We start from the raw sequence: 20823 nt of genomic DNA, 5'->3' as shown, positions 1-20823 counted from the left end.
ACAACCTGAATTGGTTTAACTTCCAAAGTGTACACCAATGTATAATTAACAGTAATGAAATCACACTACGTCTCTCTCTCAATAAAAAAGAAGTCACCCTTCTCCTTAGTTTTCCAACAGTCACCAATTATTTCATTAGTAAATATATTCTACCAGAGCTAAACTATTTGCACACCTTTGCCATCCCACTTAACATCTCTTTGAAACAGGTACATAAATTCAACCCTTCTAATTCAAATAATGGTCTAATGCCCCTTCTAACAAGCTTTTAAGTCCATTTTGTCAGAGTCACTATGGTTTTACATTAAACTGATAAAATAGCCTAATAGACATGACCAAAGCTTAGAAAAAAAATAAATATATTGTTAATCAAACTCAGGATGTTCAAAAGCTTTTTTCCAAATTAAAAAAATTATATTCTGCAACAAATGCATTTTGTATTAGTATTCAAGAACTGATGTTGAGATAATTGACAAGCAATGTCAGTTAACCTTCTCAGTATGAGCATAACTAACTTTTTCCTGGCCCTGTGGTAATTATTCAGTGTTCTGAGATTGGATTTAAAAAAAGCCTTACCCAAAACCCCAAACAAAAAGAAACCAAAAGCCCCACAAAACAGTAAGGTCAGTGGATCACTGGAGCACAGTTATTCAATTCCACTGAATAAAAAAGGCATTCAATTTTACAGCTTCTGTTTAGCACCTTACATACCCTCCTAACTCAACACAAGGCTTAATCACTTTATGACAACTCTGTAATTGCACAATCACTTCAGCCACAGCTGAGGTGGTTTGAGACTGTCATTTTGCAGCTGGAGGAACTCTGCCAGAGAACAGCAGCAATGCTGAGCACTCCGGTCCTCATCTCTACGAAGTTAGATTATCACAAGCTATCTATCTTCACCAAAATCTTAAACAAGTGTCTGACATGCATCAAGAGAGATGAACGAAGCTCATGCATCCTTATTCAGCTGCTCAGCAGTAGAGGCAGAAAATACCCCACTGAAATGTAATGATTTCCTAAGCTACCCACAACATTATTTAATTATTTCTTAGTATTAGGGTTGTTTTTTTTTAATAACCTTTTTATAATACAGAAAGCATGCTCCTTTTCTTGAGAGAAAATGTAATTGATCAGTAGCAAATTATTACACAAAACAAATGGATCAACTTCAGTTTTCCAGTCTTTGACTAAATCATGCACTTGCAGGAACACCTTTGCCTATATAAGTCTAGTGCTTTAAGTCAGCCAGGTTCACCCTAGTCCTTGATGTTTCAGAATAACAACTTATAATAGGTAAAAAACGTACCACAAAGGATATAGGCTGCAGAAGATTGGTGGATACTTTTATACCTTAGGTCCTTACGCTTATGTAAAATCCTTTAATACACAGTTTCTAAAAGCCTTCCTTAAACAGCCAGGGGTTTTAGTGCACATCTATGTATTTCTACAGATATACTCAGTATTTTAATTGATAATAAAACATTCCATTTCCAAACAGTACTGCACCCGTATGAGGTTTCTAAAGTACAGGCAGCACACAAAGTATTTCACTTCAGGGCTCCCACACTTCAACAGGCTACAAGTTTCAGAACCTGTAAGTTTTGTATAGCTAAGATATACTGAAAGACACACGCTGAGTATTTCTTAGCAGTTCACACCATGGCTAAACTTACTTGAAACATAGGTGCTTATGTGACAACTGTATCACCTTACATTACTAAATTGCAAGTTACATTGTTCAAGCTGCAAGTTTTTTCCCCCAGACATACCTGTACAGTCTTTTTAATTCTGTGTGAAGGACCTGGATACTCTGGGGAATACAATTCTGTTAAGAATAATGAGTTGATTAATGTTGATTTTCCCAGTCCAGATTCACCTGGAAGAAAACAGAACAGTTTCAGTAAAACCGGGAGTATCTCACCAAGTATAAACATTTAGATCTACATTTCAAATACTCTTGAAACACAGTACCTGAAAACATGCACTTTGCTCTAATGCTTTGAGAATCTATCATCTTTTCTAATTTCAAGGAAAACCCTGCAAATCCAACTGTCACTGTTGGATTCTATAGACATTCATTTTTCTGATCACATTAAGTACTGAATGCATTTAGCACTTCTCCATTACTCCCATTACAACACAAAGATGGTATTACCCCACATTAAATTTTATAAACAAGCTATCTTCCTGGTATGACTTCCTATCATAATGCCAAAGCAGACTAAGCTATCTCCTTTATTTCAAGTATTATTTGAGAGTCTTATTGTCAGGAAGGGGAAAAAAAAGAAGGAGGGGGGGTGAGAAAAAAAGAGAGAGATTGAGATTAGCTTGGTCTAACTACTAAAGCTACAGGAGCTAAAATGAAGTTTCAAAACTACGTGGTTTGCCTGGGAATTTTGTTGTTGTTGTTGGGGCAGGGAAGGGGGATTGAATTCGGTTTGGGTTTTGGTAATTTGTTCATGAGCAACAGTAAGTCAGCCTTGCTAAAGAATCTGGAGACACTACTTCCATGACAATCCAAGCAAATACAGTTACAATTCCCACAACAGAGATTACCCCCCATTTACAATTCTACAGAGACAGGAGTAAGAATTTCAGATCAACTACTTATTACAGTATTTAAAAAGACAAGTCTTTTGCCTAGTTTTCTATTGTAAAGAAACTACTTCAACAACAATTCACGCTGGCATGAGAACTACAGAAAAAAAGTATATGAAAATGATGCTTTCTGTTTAAGTTTTCATATGCAGTGCTGTTAGTACATTGACCTAAACAGAAACAGTCACACAGAAATTTCCTCTTAAGCTAATGAATTTGGGTGCAAACTACATACTTTCACTGAGGGAGGAGAATGAGCTGCACTGCTCCCACATTTTGAAAAGAAAAAACCTAGCCCATCTCTCCATCCCCAACAAACAATGGTTGATTTAGAGACTAAACTCAGAAAGCTTCAAAACTTGTCTTGAGATAAACGTCCTGGGTTAATGCAAGTAATCAAGAGTTACAAAACAGAAAGTAGTTACAAACCTCAGTAGACAAGACCTTGTCTCCACTGTAATAGCCAGCTTGATTTCTTACAAGCTAGCTTATACACATCAGCCATCTCGATTACAATGCTGTAGCACAAAGTCTCTGCAGTACTGAACAGAGCAATCTGATTAACTATACTGTAAATGGATTAGCAGCTGATGAAACATTGCAACCAGAGCTCCTGCAGGCTGCCTACATTATTAGTAGTGCTTGCTCTTCAAACCCCACCCTGTCCGACAGATGAGCTAACCCAAGCTGCAAGCAGGCTCTGGCTACAGCCAGGAAGATGGGCTGCAGCAGCCAAGGAATGAGGAGATACTCAAGTTATAACCTCAATATAGCAGTGCTGGGAACACTAACCCGAACATGACAGCTATACGTGAGCCAGAAGGGACAGGCTTGCTGACAAGCATTTCATCACTGCCACTGCAGATTTTGCCTTTTTCTGTGGTCAGATGCGTTAGACATTTCAGAACTACGCAGTAAATACAGTGCCTAAAAGTGTCTGGTTGTAAGGGTCGCACGTCTTCCACTCTGCACTTGGAAATCTTTAGGGCAGGGTCAGCTTCAGCTGAGAGGCCTCCCTACCAAGTTTGCAATACAAAGAAGCTTCTGAAAAGCAGAGCTTTCCAACCTTATAGCTGCAGCCAGTTTGAAGCTTAACCTTATCCATCTTACAACTCTGCTCAAGATGCACGTATCATTCCAGTTAAACTGAAGAGGTTTTTATCCATCCTAATGATCCACCCTCAAGAGGAAGGCTCCAATTTTGCAATGTACAATTCAGATCCTTTCAGCGAACATTGCTTTTTTAGTTGACCATAATCTTGCAGAAGGCTCTTTACTGCACTATTGAAGAAAGATTTGTGTATCAGATTCTAGTTCAATATACAAAAAAAAGGGTTGTCCCTTCTTCTCCCTTCTATTAGGGTTATTGCTGGTCTTAACGTGCTACAGAATTTAAAGTGGAAAACACTCAGAACAACCACGTCTCCTAAAAAATCACAGTGCTTGTCAAGTTGCCACTGAAATTCAACATACGGAAATAAGATTTTCAGCTTTGAAAGAATGCAATGGAAAACCAGCAGCTCGCCCTAGATGGTTCCTGCAGCTGTAGCACTCCACACCAAGTAGTCATTGAACTGCTGAAGCATTACGCCCTGATAGATTTGAGGTTTGTTTCCCCCTCCTTACAGTAGCAAGGATGGGAAGGCAGTTTTGAATTGAAATTAGTGAAAAGACAAGTACACTAAGGATATTTATGCACCACCTTGTTCTCAAAGGTGCCCAGCCTCCTAGATACCTCCACCCATACTAAGTTTAATCAGCCAGTGCAGATTACAACAGTTTAGACTGCTTAACTGCTACCAGTAATTAAGGTATTACATGTAGGAGTTTGCATCAATACACCAATCCTACATGTGATTGTACCTTAGACCATGTAACAGTCAACACCTATGATGGTAGTAAAAGGCTATAATATCAAATAAAACAATTACACTGAAACTGTAGGTAAAAACCATAACTGGAACATTCAGTATTGTACTATGGGGAATCATGCTGTTTCTACTGTAATCAAACAGGAATTTCTCTGCTGACTACAGGGGAAGCAGAATTAAAGAAACCAAGCATATTTGAACAATTCTAGTAGCCTTTTTGGACACATTAAAATATTCTGATCTTAGCTAGAAATACGGTAAGGGGAAAAAAAAACCCAGAACAACCCAGACAAAACCCTCTGTTCTTCCCATGTAGAACCTTGCTCAACCCAAATTCACCTTAAAGGATTGCCTACTGGAAAGGCTGGGAATGGAGCTTCCAAGGATGCAAGGAGCTATGAATACAACAAACAAGAGAACAGGGAAAACAACTGGAATTTACTTTGCCTTAACCTGAAAAAAAAAAAAAACAAAAAACAAAAAACAAAAAACCACCAACCCCACATCCCAAATAAAATGCATCTTCCCACTCTCAGTAAGCATTTCTGATGAGATTTTGCCCTTTCACCATTACATGAACCAGCATAAGGATGCAATGTAATAGAACCATTTCAGCAGTAATAACTTCCAATCACTCAATGCATCATGATGCAGTTAGATCTAGCTGCCTAACTTAGAGTGATTTTTAAAAATATGCTGTCTTCTGTGTTCAGCATGAAATGTTTTGTTTCAAAAAAAAAAAAAAAAGAAAAAAAACCTTTGACTTTGCAGGGTAACCCTGAATCCAAGAGTTTAATTATTTTTGGTATCCAGCTACTGCTTTCACCTTGCCCTCACTCTCCCACTAAGTGTTTCACATAGGCTTCAAGTTCCTCTGAACAAATACACAGTTCTTTTTCTTCATTATTTTGCGTCTCATGTTTATCAGCAAATTCGTGTTTCAAAATTTCAATATTTTCTCAAGCTATTTTTCCTCCATAGTCACATTCAAATACATGGAGCTCACTACTCTTGTTGGTAGTAATAAGCATGTACTTTTACTAACATACTCCTGTCAGTTTTGCAAAGGACAGAATCTTTTGTCAGCCCTTACAGGACTAGCAAAAGTTCCAACTCTTCTCAAGTCTATGAATTTCTAAATGGCTGTACAAATATTGGAGCTTTTCTTATACACTTGGGTTAACAATTACCTGTCAACAATTAGCATCTTTATACAGACAGCCCATGGCACATCATTTAAAATTAACCTTGGACAGCAAAATTTTTTCTTCTGTGAACCAAATACTGATCAAGTACTTCCCTTTTTCTCTACACAGATGAGACTAGCTGTAACATGAGAAGGGAGACAAAAAAACCCCCCAACACATTCAGGTTTTTCTTTTATATCTCAAACACATTTTTGGGGGTCAGAGGAGACCACCAGCAACCACTGGAATGGTTTGCAAACCATGGTAAATAGTCTCCAGAATACTATTAAAGCAGGTAAGTATGGAGAATTAACAATTAAAAAACTGGAACAATGAAGTGCAATCCACAGGAATGGGGGGAAAGCAGTGCTCCAGAGATGAAAAATAAAATAAGTAAGTAACTCGGGTTGTTCTCAACTGAGCTACATAAATCTTTCACCTTCATTTCCATATCACTCCCTGTAAACGAATGAAAAAGCCTAATCTGTGATAACCAGTTAGAAAATCTACTCACAGCTAAGTTGGAAGTGTTCAATACATGTTTTTTTTTCAATTCAACTTCTATCCATCAGCTCTTGTTATGACTGTATTACTACATAGAAACTTAAATTGCAAGAATCTCCTCCCTATAATAATAGAAGTGAATTGTTATCCTTAAATCTTAATGATGCTTCTTTTTTCACCATTCATTGTTGTGGCATGTTGAGAATGTGGCATATTTCCAACCTCCTCCCAACTTTTCAGCCTCCACCATTTTTACTCAAATACCTACAACAGAAATGGACAAGCAGTCCAGTCCAGCCCAGCTTCCAGTCTATACGTAACTCCTATTGGAGACTGCTATTTTCTCATTCATATATTACAACTTCTGATAATGCACCACACTAGATCCTCTAGCTACCACATCACTCCGAAAATCCAGGATCAGTTTTCTACTCTATTTTTAGGATCTTGTTTTCTAAAATCCAAGCCCTGAACTTAAAAGCATGACTTACATTTATGACCCCATGTGAGAGTTCATTAAACAGCTCAAGATCACTAACCAATACTGAATATTCTCAGTGTGCTCTCTGCATGTTTTATTTCCTACTTCTTCAGCAAATAAGAAAGAAATTACTCTTGCAGAAATCAACAGAAGTTTTTCTATTCTTCGCTAACAATGACTTGGCTATCTACCAGTCAAACAGTATTTCATGCTCATGCCCTGTGACAGTCAACCACACCGCTGGGAATGTGACCACACATGCTATCTGTACTCGGAAATTTCAAGTTGCTTTCCCAAGGTCCAGGTGGGACTATAAGACTGCCTAAGAACCACCCACCTGCAAGGAAAACGCTTTTGGTGATTGCAGCATCGTAAACCAAGACTTCAGTTAAATTGCTCAAAGAGGTATGCTTCATGCATTGTCACCAAGAAGATGACCCAGTCTCCATCACTGTATCTATTAACTGAGAACGGTAGGAACTGCAGGTTCAGAAGGTGCATTAACTGCCAACAACTCTGATGGGTGAGAGAAGGTAACTCATTCCAGTGGGGATTGTAACTTACTAGAGACAAGCCAGTAACACCTAATGTCCCAGGTGTCCCAAATTGCACAATGTTTTTCAAAGCTTCCAGGGCATTCTAAGAAGTCTGTATTTAGAGTTACTTGACACAAACAGTCAAACACAAGCTGCAGTTGCTTTACTGCTTTATCAGAATGAAGATATCCAACAATACGTTTCTTCTCTGATATGAGGGGGCAGAGATTTTTAGTGCATTTGATAGCCCCAAAGAGCTATTACAAAGGGATCAAATTCAACAGAAAAATGCTGTGCTTCTCCACAACTTACATATACAGAATGTTTACATGAAAGCATATTTCGTTTTTAGCAGATAAGCCAGTTTTTTTCCACAGAATTTTTTCCATTTTATAAATTCTAATTATAGTGACAGTTTTTGCTTAAAATATAATCCCATCAGTTTGATGCTGGTGACTCAAAGAGGAGTAAAAAGCTTGTCAGAAGAGATAAAAAATAATGCATTTCATCTTCTTTCATCCTTGTTCAATTCACAGTTTATGCGCACAACAGCACCTGCAGCTTTATGCAAATGTGCAATGGCTTTGATGGCACCGTAACACACAGTTTTTTGCTTTTATACAGAAGGGAAGCTACATGAATAATCAAAGAGCCTGAACTACACCAAATGGTATGATGGAACCGTCCTCTTGCTGAGGGGGAATGATGCTTTGCCATGTCATTATAGATGACCACAAAAATGGAGACTACAAGATGCTTTTAATTTTAAGTCTGATTTTAGAAGCTTTCGTAAAGGCTAGTTCCTGTCTTCAGCGCTCTGCAAAATACAAACCAACTTTTCGATAAACATACAAGAACATCCAAATGAAACCCATCAGGAGGAAGGGTGGGAGCAGCACCGTGCTACACAGCTGCTCCCACATACCTACAATTCCATGTGTCATGTGTCATGTGTCATGTGAAATCTTGCAAAAAGTTCAACTTCGTATTTTATAGACGTTTATAAAAGAAAGCAAGCCAAAGCTCCACCATTTCACAACTGGAATCTGGAGCATAAATTACAGAAGTAACATCTGTTAGAGCCACAAAGCTGATTCTAGCAAAACAGATTAACAGGGAAGTCTACCAGTAATAAATTCACTTTTGCCTATCAGCAACTGCATCAACAGCCACAAAATTTCAGCGTTCAGGATACAGTAAGACAATTTAATCAACATTCTTAGAGCAAAATTTAAATTTTAAGTGCAATAACCAAGGACAGATTCTTGGCCTACCATTCTTGTCACAGATGCCATTTAAGTAATTCAGAAAAGCCATTAAAAGCAGGGAAGGGAAGTATTTCAGAAGAATATGGCAAGACATTCTAGATAGCATATTTTAAGTACTATTATTTCCCCTCAAAGCAGAAGCAGTTGTAGCTTTCTACAACTGACAGATTAAAATGGCCATGAAACAATGGCTTAACTTCACAGGTGAGATTTTGGTTGCTGCCGAAAAGAAGTGGTCCCCTACTCCCAACCCACCGTTTGCACTAGAATTCATAATGCAGCATAGTGAGGCAAGAAGCAATCCAGCAAACCAGGGCATTATGGGCTTGAGGATGGGAAAATGAGGGAAAGAAGATGCCAGACAGATGAGGTAATAAGTCAAATCTACAGGTTTCCAAAAAGAGGGGAGGGTAAATGCAGAAATCTGCATTTAAAACTAGACCTCTTCTCTGCAAGAAGACAACCACCAACAATTCACAAGTCAAAGAATTTGTGGCACTTCATGGAGAAAGTCACATTTGCTCTAATTACATATATAGGCTTTGCTCTTGATAAATAGCATGTCTGCAAAGTAGCCATTTAAAATAGGATATGTCACTTACTTAAACATGAGGCAAAAGAAGCAAGTTTTTAGCACTTTAAATAAAAGTTCTAGTCTAGTAAAACCAAGGAAACGAAATCACAAGTTTCTCTTCATTTTTAGTTCTTCAACATTACTGCAGATGAAAAAAACACCCCACGGCACTGGTCCACGCATATCTAGTACCAACAACAGCTGAAATGTGACAACCTGGGCTTCAGTGTCCACACTTGCATGGAATTAGAAGTACGCAATTAGCAGCTGCAGCCCAGGCTTGCCAAAGCTTACCTCACTTTGTTTTCTATATTAGTTAAAAGAAAACTCCTATGTCTGATCAAGCTGTAGTCATACTGCAGTGCAGTTGCAGAGACAATACAAACAACAAGAAGTTGTCAAAACTGACCTACATGGAAAATCTGAAGGCACAAGCTCTCTGTGAAATAACTGGGTTAAGGGATTCAACTGGAAATGACAGAAGCTGCAGAGCTCCAGGACAACAAATCTCCTACAGTTAAACCTCATAACCAGCAAATACCCTGAATTTTCACAGGCGTTCACAAAGAGCCTTCACAAGAGAAGAAAAAATTCATATTGCTTCAAAATGAAAGCAAGAGGAACAAAAACAGTTGTGAAAGATGCTGAAGAAGGATGCTCTCTTTAAGGCTAAGAAAGCATACATCTGAGACCACCACTGGTGGGAGAATTATGCATCTAGAGAAAGCTGCAGAGCTGGACTTATCCTCTGGAGACATATACAGTGACAAATATAATTGAATAAATTCCCCAATTATATGAATTAAAAAAAAAAAAGAGAGAAAAAGATGATAGGAACATGAAATTTGTCACCTATACATTACTATTGACAGCTAATTGTACAGCATTTCCAGTACATAATTTCTAACATTTGCTGATTCAAGAATGAAAGGGATATAATCAACAGATCACAGATTAATTAGTCACAGTAGGATCTTTCATTACTCGAGGAGAAATAAAACCCACACAGCTATCTACATGCTGATGAGAAAATAACAAGAGAGTGATTGGGTTTACTTAATCTTTAAGGCTAAAATATTTGGTACAGATACAGGGTCAACACCTTGAAGTATAGCTTACATTACTCACATTCTACTTAAGAACAAGAAGTATTACAAATCAACTTGAGCAAAAGGAGAGAAAGGTGAAGCACATTAGGCAGGATGTTACTCAAAAAACCCGCCCACCTGATACATCTAAGGCATGAATATCACAGAAAATTTCAAAAGAACAAAAAAAAATTATTTTTATTTACATGGAAACTAGTGAGTCTCTACAGAACTCTACAAAGAACACCTAGATTGACTTATTCAACACTGCATCAGCTCTTCCCTTGAAAATTTACCCATGAACACAGTAAAAACTACTGGAAGCAAGCGTTGAGTGCTCTTACACTATCTCAAGTGTGATATTCTGCTATTAAGCCAATCCACAAAAATCTGTCAGAGAACTGAACTTAGACGACTTCTAGTGCTAGTCAAAATTTCTTTCAGTACCTTATACCTTGTCTCTTGATGCCTTCTCTCCTTAATATCTTTGGAAGCACAAGGGAAACTATGTTAGGACAAGACACTTAACTGGGACAAGTGGCAAGAGAAGGATACAGATAGCTTGACAGAATTCTGCAAATTTACCGCAGTGATATTATTTTGGGGGCAATAAGGAATGGATTTGTGCAAGTTAGGATAATTCTGCTTTTCAATATTTGGTCTAGTGTTAGTCAAACAAGGAGCAAAAGGATCACAGACATGCTCTGCTGGATATGCTGCTGCCACTTCTAAGCAATCTTGGCAAAATACACAAGTTTGATACGTCAATTCCTAGGAGGCAGTTACATGCTTTTGTTTCCATAAGACAGCTTCCACCGTAGTCATAAAAAAGGCTGAAAGTTGTCAAGACTACACCCTTTTCAATATGGTGAAAAGAACTGTTTTACTTAAGTGCTAAGCCATTGCTTCCAAATTGCTGCTGCCACTATGTAGTTTTCTAATAACTACTTAGAGGAAAACTGAGCCGCTTTTGTAGCCAACAACAGAAGCATACATTTACAAAGCTGAAAGGAAAATGGATAGGTCTGATGATAAGGTGATATCCTAAGACCTGTCTAGTGTGCTTGCTATGTTTTGCACCAGATGAGCGTGAAGGACAGACATGGGAGGTGGACGAGGACTCCTTCTGGAATTCCTGCCAGATAGGGAGAACACAGCCCAGAATCAAGGACACAGAATCGAGTAAATCACAGGCTTATCCTTTACTGAAGGCAAGGATGATATACAATGAGTTTAGGCAAAAGAAATACAAAACATAATTCTTTTGTTTTGTAAAAGAAATATAATATTTTCTCACATAAATTCTTAAATCATTCAGTCAAATGCAATGTAAAAAAAAAAAAATACTGACTTGGTAAGTTAGTGAAAATCTGACATCCTCTTTTCTCTCTCAACATCTGCTGAGTGGCCAGCTATTGGTTTCTGCTATGCCTGGCACTGATGTAGCAGAAAGTGGTCAATAAACACTTGCCAACAGTCAGTTTCGTCTAAATTAGCAACTTTGTGTATATTCCACATTTTTGTCAGCAGTGTATGCCTCCAAGACCTAAAAAAATAAAGAAATCTTGCAATTCCTCCTCTATTACATTACACTATGGTGTAATGGTATCCCTTTAAATTAGCCTTTTTAATACAAAATATCACAAAATCTCACTTCATCTCCTATTTCAATATTTATGCTACTCTAAGGCTCTGAGTTTCACTGTGGATTTTAAATTTACTTGCTTTTGTAGGGCTAGCAGCACATAAAATATTCTAGTAGTTTCTACATTCCTTAAGTTAGGATATGAGGATATCACCTTTACACTACTATGGATTTTCATTTTATCTGAACTTCAAAATCTGAATTGAAAAAGTCTCATGTTGCTCTCCCACAACAAAAAGCTTCCCACTCCTTATGTGCCATCTTTAAGAACTTGCTTGAGTAATTGTCAGTGTCCTATTCAAGTTTGTTGCTGAAAGGGGTATATCACATACTTGTTCATACTGAAATAGTAATTCTATTAATGAGACTTTACAAAAAAATTAAGAAAAGCTTCAGTGATGCATGGAAGTCCAAATAAGATACATCTGATTAACATACAGTTATTTATTTACAGTTTAACATCTGTGAAAGCTCTCCATTTAATAAAAACTTGGGGAGTCATTTGAAAATACATACAAATAAGATTTCCATACCCCACAAACGTTTCATCTGAAACACACATCCTAAACAACTGATTTAAAGCCAAGACTGTATGTACGCTAAATGATGTGTCATTTACAAAACTTTAAGTCATTCTTTTAAAATGAGGAACAAAGACTTGCCTTCATCCTACAACACATGGGGCAGCTGCAACCACCAGTGCTTCAAAAAAGTATCAACTCAAAAGCACGTTGCCAAAGTGTAGAGTTATGCATCCATTAACATCAGCTGATCTGACGCATGACTTCAGCTGAGCAGTGCTACAGGTTGTGCTCTTCCCCTGAGCTCTCAAAAATTTCAGACACAATACAGAATCCACAAAATACAATTTTTAAACATCTACCTAGGAATATTTTTCAATCACCTCCTATAAGACTGACTTGTGCATAGCTTCATTTAATATGAAGGTATCCATAGGATAAGCTGCTCTTCCAACTACATAAGTCTCAAAATTCTTCAAGGAAAAATATCTCAGATTTAAACATAGATCCTTCATTACAAACACCACAGTATAGTCAGTAATTATAATGCTGAAGATTTTTAGCCAAAAGCAAGCATTATTTCAACACAACTGAGGCTCATTGACAAATTTCTGAAACAAATGCCTAATCACTGTCATATCAACCAGTACTGCCACCAAAAAAAAAAAAATTAAATCCCAGCCTCCATGCCACCCCTTCTTTGTGCTGACACGAGATTTTTCTTTTGCCATGCTGCACACGGACTGAAGACTAACCTTTCCTGCAGCTCCCAGAAAACTCTCCAGCTGGATTCACACACTAATCCAATTTGGGCCGAGTGCTATTAGTTCTTTCAGCAGAGCACAGACTTAGGCCAGGTTAAAAACTGACCTTCAGCCTAGAGGAACAGCTGCTATTGTTGGATCACATTTTTTTCCTAATTAAACCAGAACGACACTTCATAAATGCCACTGAGGCCAGTACGCCTCTTCAAGTACTTAAAAACGATGGAGAATCATTTCTGTACTCTTATTTACACAACTGACAACCTCTACATCAACCAAACTTTCCCATCCAAGCACCTTCAAAAGGTTGTCTGCTATATTAATAAACAGTGTGAAAAGGGAATTCCAGAATCCGTAAAAAAAACAAAAACAAAAAAAACAACCCACCAAAAACGAAGACTCAGTAAAAAAAAAAGCTCTACAGAACAACTAGTCGAAAAGAGGCTGACCACATATGGAATGCACAGTTTAATTTTTTCCCCTTCACTTTGTTCTGTTTTTCATTATGCAAGAAAATCCTTCAAGTTTTTGATGGGTGGGGGTTTTTTTTGTTGTTGGGGTTTTTTTGTTTGGCTTTCCCCCCCACCCTCAACGAAAAGTACTCAAGTCTCCTTTTCTTAAAAGTCACCGTAATCTGGTTTGGGAAAAGAAGCTGACAAGCACACAATACTGAAATGAAAATACTCATTTAAATTTCAGTTTTTAAAGATGTGCAGTTACTGAAAAGCTAGAAAAAACTGACAAAAACACAAACCTTGAAATAAACAAGTCTAATAGCGACTCCAGTGCCACGTTAAGAAAGTGGTTTTCTGTACAGTGTTTTATCCATTAACATCTGTGACGCTAATCGTCCTTGCCATGTTCCAATGGGAAACCTCTCAAAGGAACCAGTGATCTTGGAAACAGCAGCTCCAGTTATTTTCCAGTGGTAACTTTATGCTGGTCACGTTACAGATCTACCAATGTTAAAACAATCAAAGGAGGAATAGAAAAAGACAGTTTGCCACATCAGATTGGTCGGTGGAAAAAGAGCCATGTCAAAGAAATCCACTGGCATCGATACGAAAAAAAAGCAGCCCAATGAGGCAAATAACTGCAAAACAGAGTCATGGCTAAGGCAATGACTGCCAAGGAATTTGCATTGATTCTAATATTTTTGAAAAGGAAGATGCAAGTCTGGATTCTTCCTAGCTGTTTCCAAATGCTACGGCTAAAATAGGTCATTTGTGTAGTACAACATCCTTGTAAAAGAAGGGCAAGGGGGGAACTTTTACAGTTTCAATAACATCAGTTATTGTTCAAACTTACTATGATGAATAAAACAGGGCAAGTTTTAGTACTTGAATATCCATAGGGTTATCAGGAACTCTGTTCTCAAAAGTAAAGGCAAGACAACAGCCAAGTCAAGATCACAAAAATGAAGGCCTAAATTAAGCAGCCTGAAAGATAGGGCATTAAAAGGATGAAGCCAGCAGATTCAGTAGTTATGTTGCACTGTAAGGTGTCTCAAACATCAATACTCACCAGAAGGTAAACCAGCATGCAAGCACACACCAGAATCAACAGAAAGCCTGGTGTTGGGACGAGGGGAACTGGGAGAAGAGAAAGTCGGAGTCTTCAAAAAGTATAAGGAAGTTCGAATAAAATTGAAAAATAAACTGCTAGCTATATCTGAAAATAATAGCTATATGTAGGCAGCCCAAATCTATGCTGCTTCTGAAAAAAATTTCTCAACAGTGAAGCACTTAAGCCACACAGACTGGTCAGAGAGAAAGCAAGGACAGAGTCCTAAAATCAAGTATCATACCAGGAGAGTCACCCCAGCATCCAATTATGCTGGAGTGAAATAGTCCTACAGAAAAATCAATCAGAAAGCTGTGGAAAATGGTTTTAGGCAAGATTCAGACTTCAGCAAAAATCTCTGCTGCACTGAGCACATCAATAAGCCCTCTAGTCTCCCAAGACTATTCCTTCCAAAAATAAACTCACCACAACCACAACAAACTTCCTCTTTACATTATGTGTTTCAGGTTAACTACTTTTTACAGTTTGATCTAAATTCATCTATACTGTAAAATAAAGATCAAGGCTACCCCTGCAAAACATCATCTTTCCTTCCAAATTTCCATGAAGATTTTTTTTTTTCTCCCCACTCATCTCTAATAATGCTTCATTTGAATTATAGGCCTAAATTGCTCCAGGGATAGTTCAGGTACTGAAATGACCAACAGATTTACTGGTAACTGGACATAGCTTGCTACTTTTATCACCAGAGTTACATTTCACAACATCCTCCACCCCCTCAATTGGAGATGCAGCACTGCAATCTCCATCAGGACGCTGTACTTTTTCTTTCAACTATACAGGTAAGTTCAAAAATATAAAAAAAAAAAAAATCCATCTCTATTAGCTAACTTTCTAATTACTGGAAAAGGAGCATCCTCCTGCCTCTAGCCCCCCTGCAAAAAGAATATGAGATGTATACTCCTGTCTCTTCTTAGATTTAAGGGCTTCCCCTCTCCCCATCATGACCATAAGCTGTGTCTTTTCTGCTGCTTAAAACAATCTCAAAGGACTGGACAAAGTTTGCATATTTCTGGGTCAAAATTTTTCCTAAAACATACCTAGCTATGATTCTGCAACGAGCCATTTAAAGCATATGCAATAAAGATGTAAGTTGAACCACTTCTTGAAAAATAAAAGTATTTCAACTAGCCACTCCCGAAGTCCTTGTACCAGGCCTACTGAAGGTATTTCAGCAAAAAGCATATGCCGAGGTTGGGTTGTTTTGGGATTGGTTTGTTTGTTGGAAGGGGTGGGCAGTGATGGTGTTTTTTAATTTGAAAGGCTTCATTGTAATTATTAAAAGGGCTAATTACCATGAGTGAGGGAGACCACAAAGTGACCTGGATGGCTTCTTCCAGTCCCAAAGTACAGATTTTTAAAAATTATTATTTATTTAAATATAAATAGCCCATAAAGAGCTACATTAAGATCTTTAAAGTGATCGGACAATGTCTGCAGCACAGGAAGAAATATAAAAGGCGATTTTCAGCTAGTGCCTCTGATAGCAGATACAAGATACTCTTTAGCATTAAATTTGTTATTTCAAAACAGGTCAGATTTGCTCAAAGCCACATTGATTTCACAGCATTTGTATAGAAGCACAAAAAATTTGGTCACATCTTTATTACCAACTAGATTTTAAAGAGATTCTCACTGGTTTCTTTCTGCTGTTAGGATCAATTTCCTAATCTTAAAGAACATTACAACTATTGGCCTTTACTCAGCAAACCTTTGGAAGCCCCTCAAGTCTACTACAGACATACCATACTTATGTTCCTGCGTGCTTCTTCATGCTTAACTGACCATCTTCAAATGTCACAAATGGGGACAAATGCGGAGGGGGAGTATCATTAAAAACCCACCATCCATCAAAGAGGAAACAGAACTATCTACTAATTTTCTCCTTAGGAAAAGCAAACACAGCAAGCCCACTGCAGATCCTCAGGTGCTACCCCATCTATGCTAAACACCTCGACATTTATGGAATTAAGATGAACAAGCTTGAAGCTTTTACCGCTGACAAGTTTGCAACAGTTGACAAAGCAATCTATTGGTAAAAAGCGTTCAGAACTACTCTGGCTAATTCAATTTAACTTGAAATATTTAAGTTAGAGCTTACAGCCTGCACGTTAAAGATGTCATGTGCTTTTATGGATTCTCAGAGTTTCTACACACAAAACCCCCCAGACTTCTAAAACTTGCTACTAGACATCTTGCTTCTTTTTTTCCTTTTAAAGAAATGCACATCACCTCACAGAAAATATGAACTACTTCCTACATAAAAGAAAAGCCAAACACTGCAAAATTTGCATAAAAAGTTGTACTACAGGAACTAAGACTTGACTACACCTAAGGCCACGTTTACACTTTTACTGGAACAACAGCTATGCTCAGAAAAATTGTCTTCATTTGTAAACAGTTAATATGGGCTTAATTGCAAGTATATACTTACAAAAATGTTTATAAATTTCATGTATTATTATTGTACAAGTTGTTCCATAACTGGCAGAACCAACTTTGGTTTTCTAGACTCCAGTGGCCATCACTTCCTACCATGCAGTTAGCGCAGGTTCCTCTTTCAGCCTTCTTGCCTCTCTCTGTCTTCCTGAAAAGCGTCCTCACCATAAGCCTCAAGGCAGATGGACTGAATGCTAATTAGCAAATGGACCCTATTAGATGTAATCCTTGACAGAATCTCCTGATTTAGTATTTTTCTGAAAGAAATCAAGTTCACATGCTGCCAGACTGCCCCATGATATGAATGAAAGCCCAGTATGGGAACTACTGGGAGATTCACTTCAAAAATGGAATTAAGATCAGAGCTAAAACTCCCTTGCAGATGCAACCATCTAGCACACTGTTTCACCAGACCAGAAACACAAGTGAGCCTTGCTAGCCAGTAACACTTGTGCTAATTAATCAGCCAACTAATACCAACTGTAGAATAGAAAAAGCTTATTTATATTGTCTGCCAAGAAGAAAAAGTCAAACAATCCTATAAAAATTTTGCAAAAACGGCATCTATATAATTACATGACATTTCTAATCTCTGGCACCTTTTGAAATTCTTCAAGAGGTCCCAGTGTCATCTAGTGAGGTGGTGGAGTAAAAGGGATCTGACAACAGGCAGCATGATCACTATATCTTCCACCCATAAGGAAGTACAGCAAGTGTTCTGGTGCCAGACAAAAGGTATGGGGAAAAACCAGCACTGATGCTTTACACAGACATCTACAATCCTGAGTTAGGCTAGAAAAGCACTAATTTTAAAATCTGAACACAGGATACTTCCCCAGTCTCAAGGGGCTCTTTTGCATGATCACTGCTGGCCTTAGTTACCTAAAAGCTTTTCGTTAGATAATCTAATTATAGGGGTATAATTTATATTCAATCCAGCAAGGAAACAAACTCCCTTCTCCCCTTTTCCTCAAAACTTAAGGGTCTGTCTTCCCACACCCAGGGATGGGAGTGAGGAAGTAAGCTTTTATTCAACCAAGAGAGGAACACACCCAAAACAGTTTTTTCCTTATATTATATCTCATATACATCTGTATTAATGCTTTTGGACTCCAGCTTCCTTACAGAGCCTTGCTGTTGGTCTGTTTACTCCTTTTCCCTTCAGGCGCAGAAGCATTGTTTCATCTACAGCAGAATAGTACTTTTTAGTCCTCATCCCCTCAGACTACCTAAAGCAGCCCCTACTGAGTCAAGAGCCACTTTCGCTGACCCCACCAAAACACAGTGGTGGTTTGCCAACCAAGGCAGCAGGATTCATGCAGAATAGCAGAGATGCTCCCTCTTCCAGAGCCAAAGCTGAAAATTATAATAATGTTGGTGCCTTGGAAGTGGAATATAATTATTGGGAGCAACCAGTTGACTCCACTATCAAAGAAGGACTAGAAATTTGTTCTCTTAACCTTCTATTCAGGAGTCCTGCTCAAGAAAACAAACCTGAAATAGCCTATGTAAAACCATGCAATTTTTGCAACCACACTCCTACTCTCAGAGATTTCATAACCCACTGAATACATTTTATTTACAATTCTAACATCAGTCCATTGACCTAGGCAGCAACAAGCTGCAGAATATGGTTAGGCTATTTTGAGTAGTATTTTGGCAAGTATATATGAATGTCTTACAAGAAAATGAATTTAGCACCTTTGGATCATAGGGGAGGAAATTTAATGCAATCTTTCTTCTCACAGCTCTGAAAATGAAGGATGGCACAGTACGTAACAAACATACTCCTACCTGGAATGTGTTATTATGCACCAGATCTCATAAGACTTCATTAAAAACAACATATTTGAGAACCTTTTTGCATACAAGCTTTATGTAAAACTAAATAAATCAGTATTACTGAAAAACAAAACCAAAAACCCCACACCACTGCAGCTTTAAAGTTGTCCTTATCTTTTTCACTTGCTTTTTTCTAACAGCACTATTGGACCCAAAGCATAGATAAAATACTATTTTAGAACTTCAGTGCATTTAACTGAGAATAACCAACATTAAACTACTACATTTCATACCCTCAAACAAAAAGTGCCAAGAAAAACATGCATGTAACAAGACAGAAAGCTCTATTAATTCATCCTGTTCATAGCATACACAGACAGTGCTTAGTTTTGATTTATGACCAGTGCTAACTACTAATTAGCAGGCTTAGAACCGAGATATTAAGAAGCCTGTTCTGAAAGGCAAGCTAGAGTAGTTTCGACAAGCTTGAGTAGTTAAATTATCAACATAGTACAAGTCATAGTCACTATGCATAAACTCAAATATGGCCAACAAGGAATACAGACATGGTAAAAAAAACCCCCACAAACAAAAATCCCCCCCCAAAAACCCACACCACCTTTCAAAAACAGCATTACACAACAACTTATATACACAAATAAAAAAGGTAAAGTTTTACTGTATTTTAGCAAAACTTGTACTTGTTGGGAACTTTTTTTTATATAAAGTATTCAAAGTTTTCTTTGCTACTTTGCAAGTCTTTTAAAAAACAGCCAAAACGCAGAACCACAATTTACATATCCAGGTTTTGTTTATGAAAAAATATAAAAATCATATTCCTATACTGAAGGTCTCTATAACTAGCTTGGAGTGAAATTAAATGTCTCAAAATAGCTGAAGAAGGCAAAAAGCTTAGGAATAGCTTCCATGTATTCCTTTACATTCTTTTCAGCCATATTGGACTCTGAAAGTAAAACCAGTATGATCTGCTGTTCTGGATGCAGCTGATTTATTATGAGCTATAGTTTTAGATGGAGACTTCAGATTAAAGTGTTATGCCAAACACCCCAGCTCCTCAACAAGCTACAAGGCAAAAAGCGAGGAAACCCTTGAGAATGGCAGTAGTCAACAGATCCATAGCATGATTTGGACCATGAACAAATGGACCACCACATCTGTGCAAGAACCAATTCTGCACTTAACCTTTAAGGTGCCTGCCCTTTGTTAGACACGAATCGTGTAAGTCAGAAAAAAAAGTTACCCAGAGGATTACCGAATGTATTTAGTGATACTTTGACGACAGAAAGGGCAGGACCAAAACACATTTAAGCTTTCAAGAGGAAACACCCAATGAGTTCACATGTAACAAAAATGGTAAAAAAGCTTCTGATGAAAGAGGTATGGAGAAGAATTTATGCTTATAAAAAGGCCCCATGATACAATATTCAGACCAATTCCAAAAGCTTAACTGGAACATCGGCAATTGCATTCATTCTGAACAGAGTGTCTACGCGCACTGTACCAGGCACGGTACCCACCCGACTCAAGACAGCCAGACAACAAGCCTGCCCTAACAGATCTGCTTTGTAACAAACTGTTAAGTAGCAACTCATTTATCCTAAGCTTTTAAGGAAACACTGTATACCACCTCCACCTCACTAAACTGCATGATTCCAATGTGTCCTGTTACCCTCATTTGTAACAACTTCAGTCACCTCAAAGAAAGATCACAAAAAGCTGTGGTATTCAGCAGGTTTGAGATTAAGAGAAATCCTTGTGGGTAGCGGGGTACCGCATGACAACCTCTCGTGGCATATTGCAAGAGGCTGAACAGAAATTCACCTTTGTTAGCAGGTCTGACCAAGGAAACTTCTCCATGAACCACAGCTCTCTGCTGTCCCTGCCTACATTATCACCAGCCAGCCGCATGGTTTCCACTTCTTCAGCAGCAGCCGGTGCTAAATCTGAATCATGGGAT

General features: G+C 38.0%; 1 protein-coding gene across 1 annotated transcript in view; it reads right to left on the bottom strand.

The window, feature by feature from the left end:
- The window catches only part of LOC104083751 (septin-7-like), a gene marked incomplete at both ends in the record, with an annotated part of 55297 nt that overhangs the window by 10204 nt on the left and 24270 nt on the right, over window positions 1-20823 (bottom strand). Inside the window, one exon of the mRNA XM_009587359.1 lies at window positions 1773-1879. Within this exon, the coding sequence (XP_009585654.1) occupies window positions 1773-1879 (107 nt within the window). The remainder of the gene's footprint in view (window positions 1-1772; window positions 1880-20823) is intronic.

The sequence above is a fragment of the Fulmarus glacialis genome, unplaced genomic scaffold (assembly GCF_000690835.1).
Source record: "Fulmarus glacialis isolate BGI_N327 unplaced genomic scaffold, ASM69083v1 scaffold3751, whole genome shotgun sequence".
NCBI lineage: Eukaryota > Metazoa > Chordata > Aves > Procellariiformes > Procellariidae > Fulmarus > Fulmarus glacialis.
The sequence above is the reverse complement of the archived record's forward strand: the minus strand, read 5'-3'. Positions and strand labels throughout refer to the sequence as shown.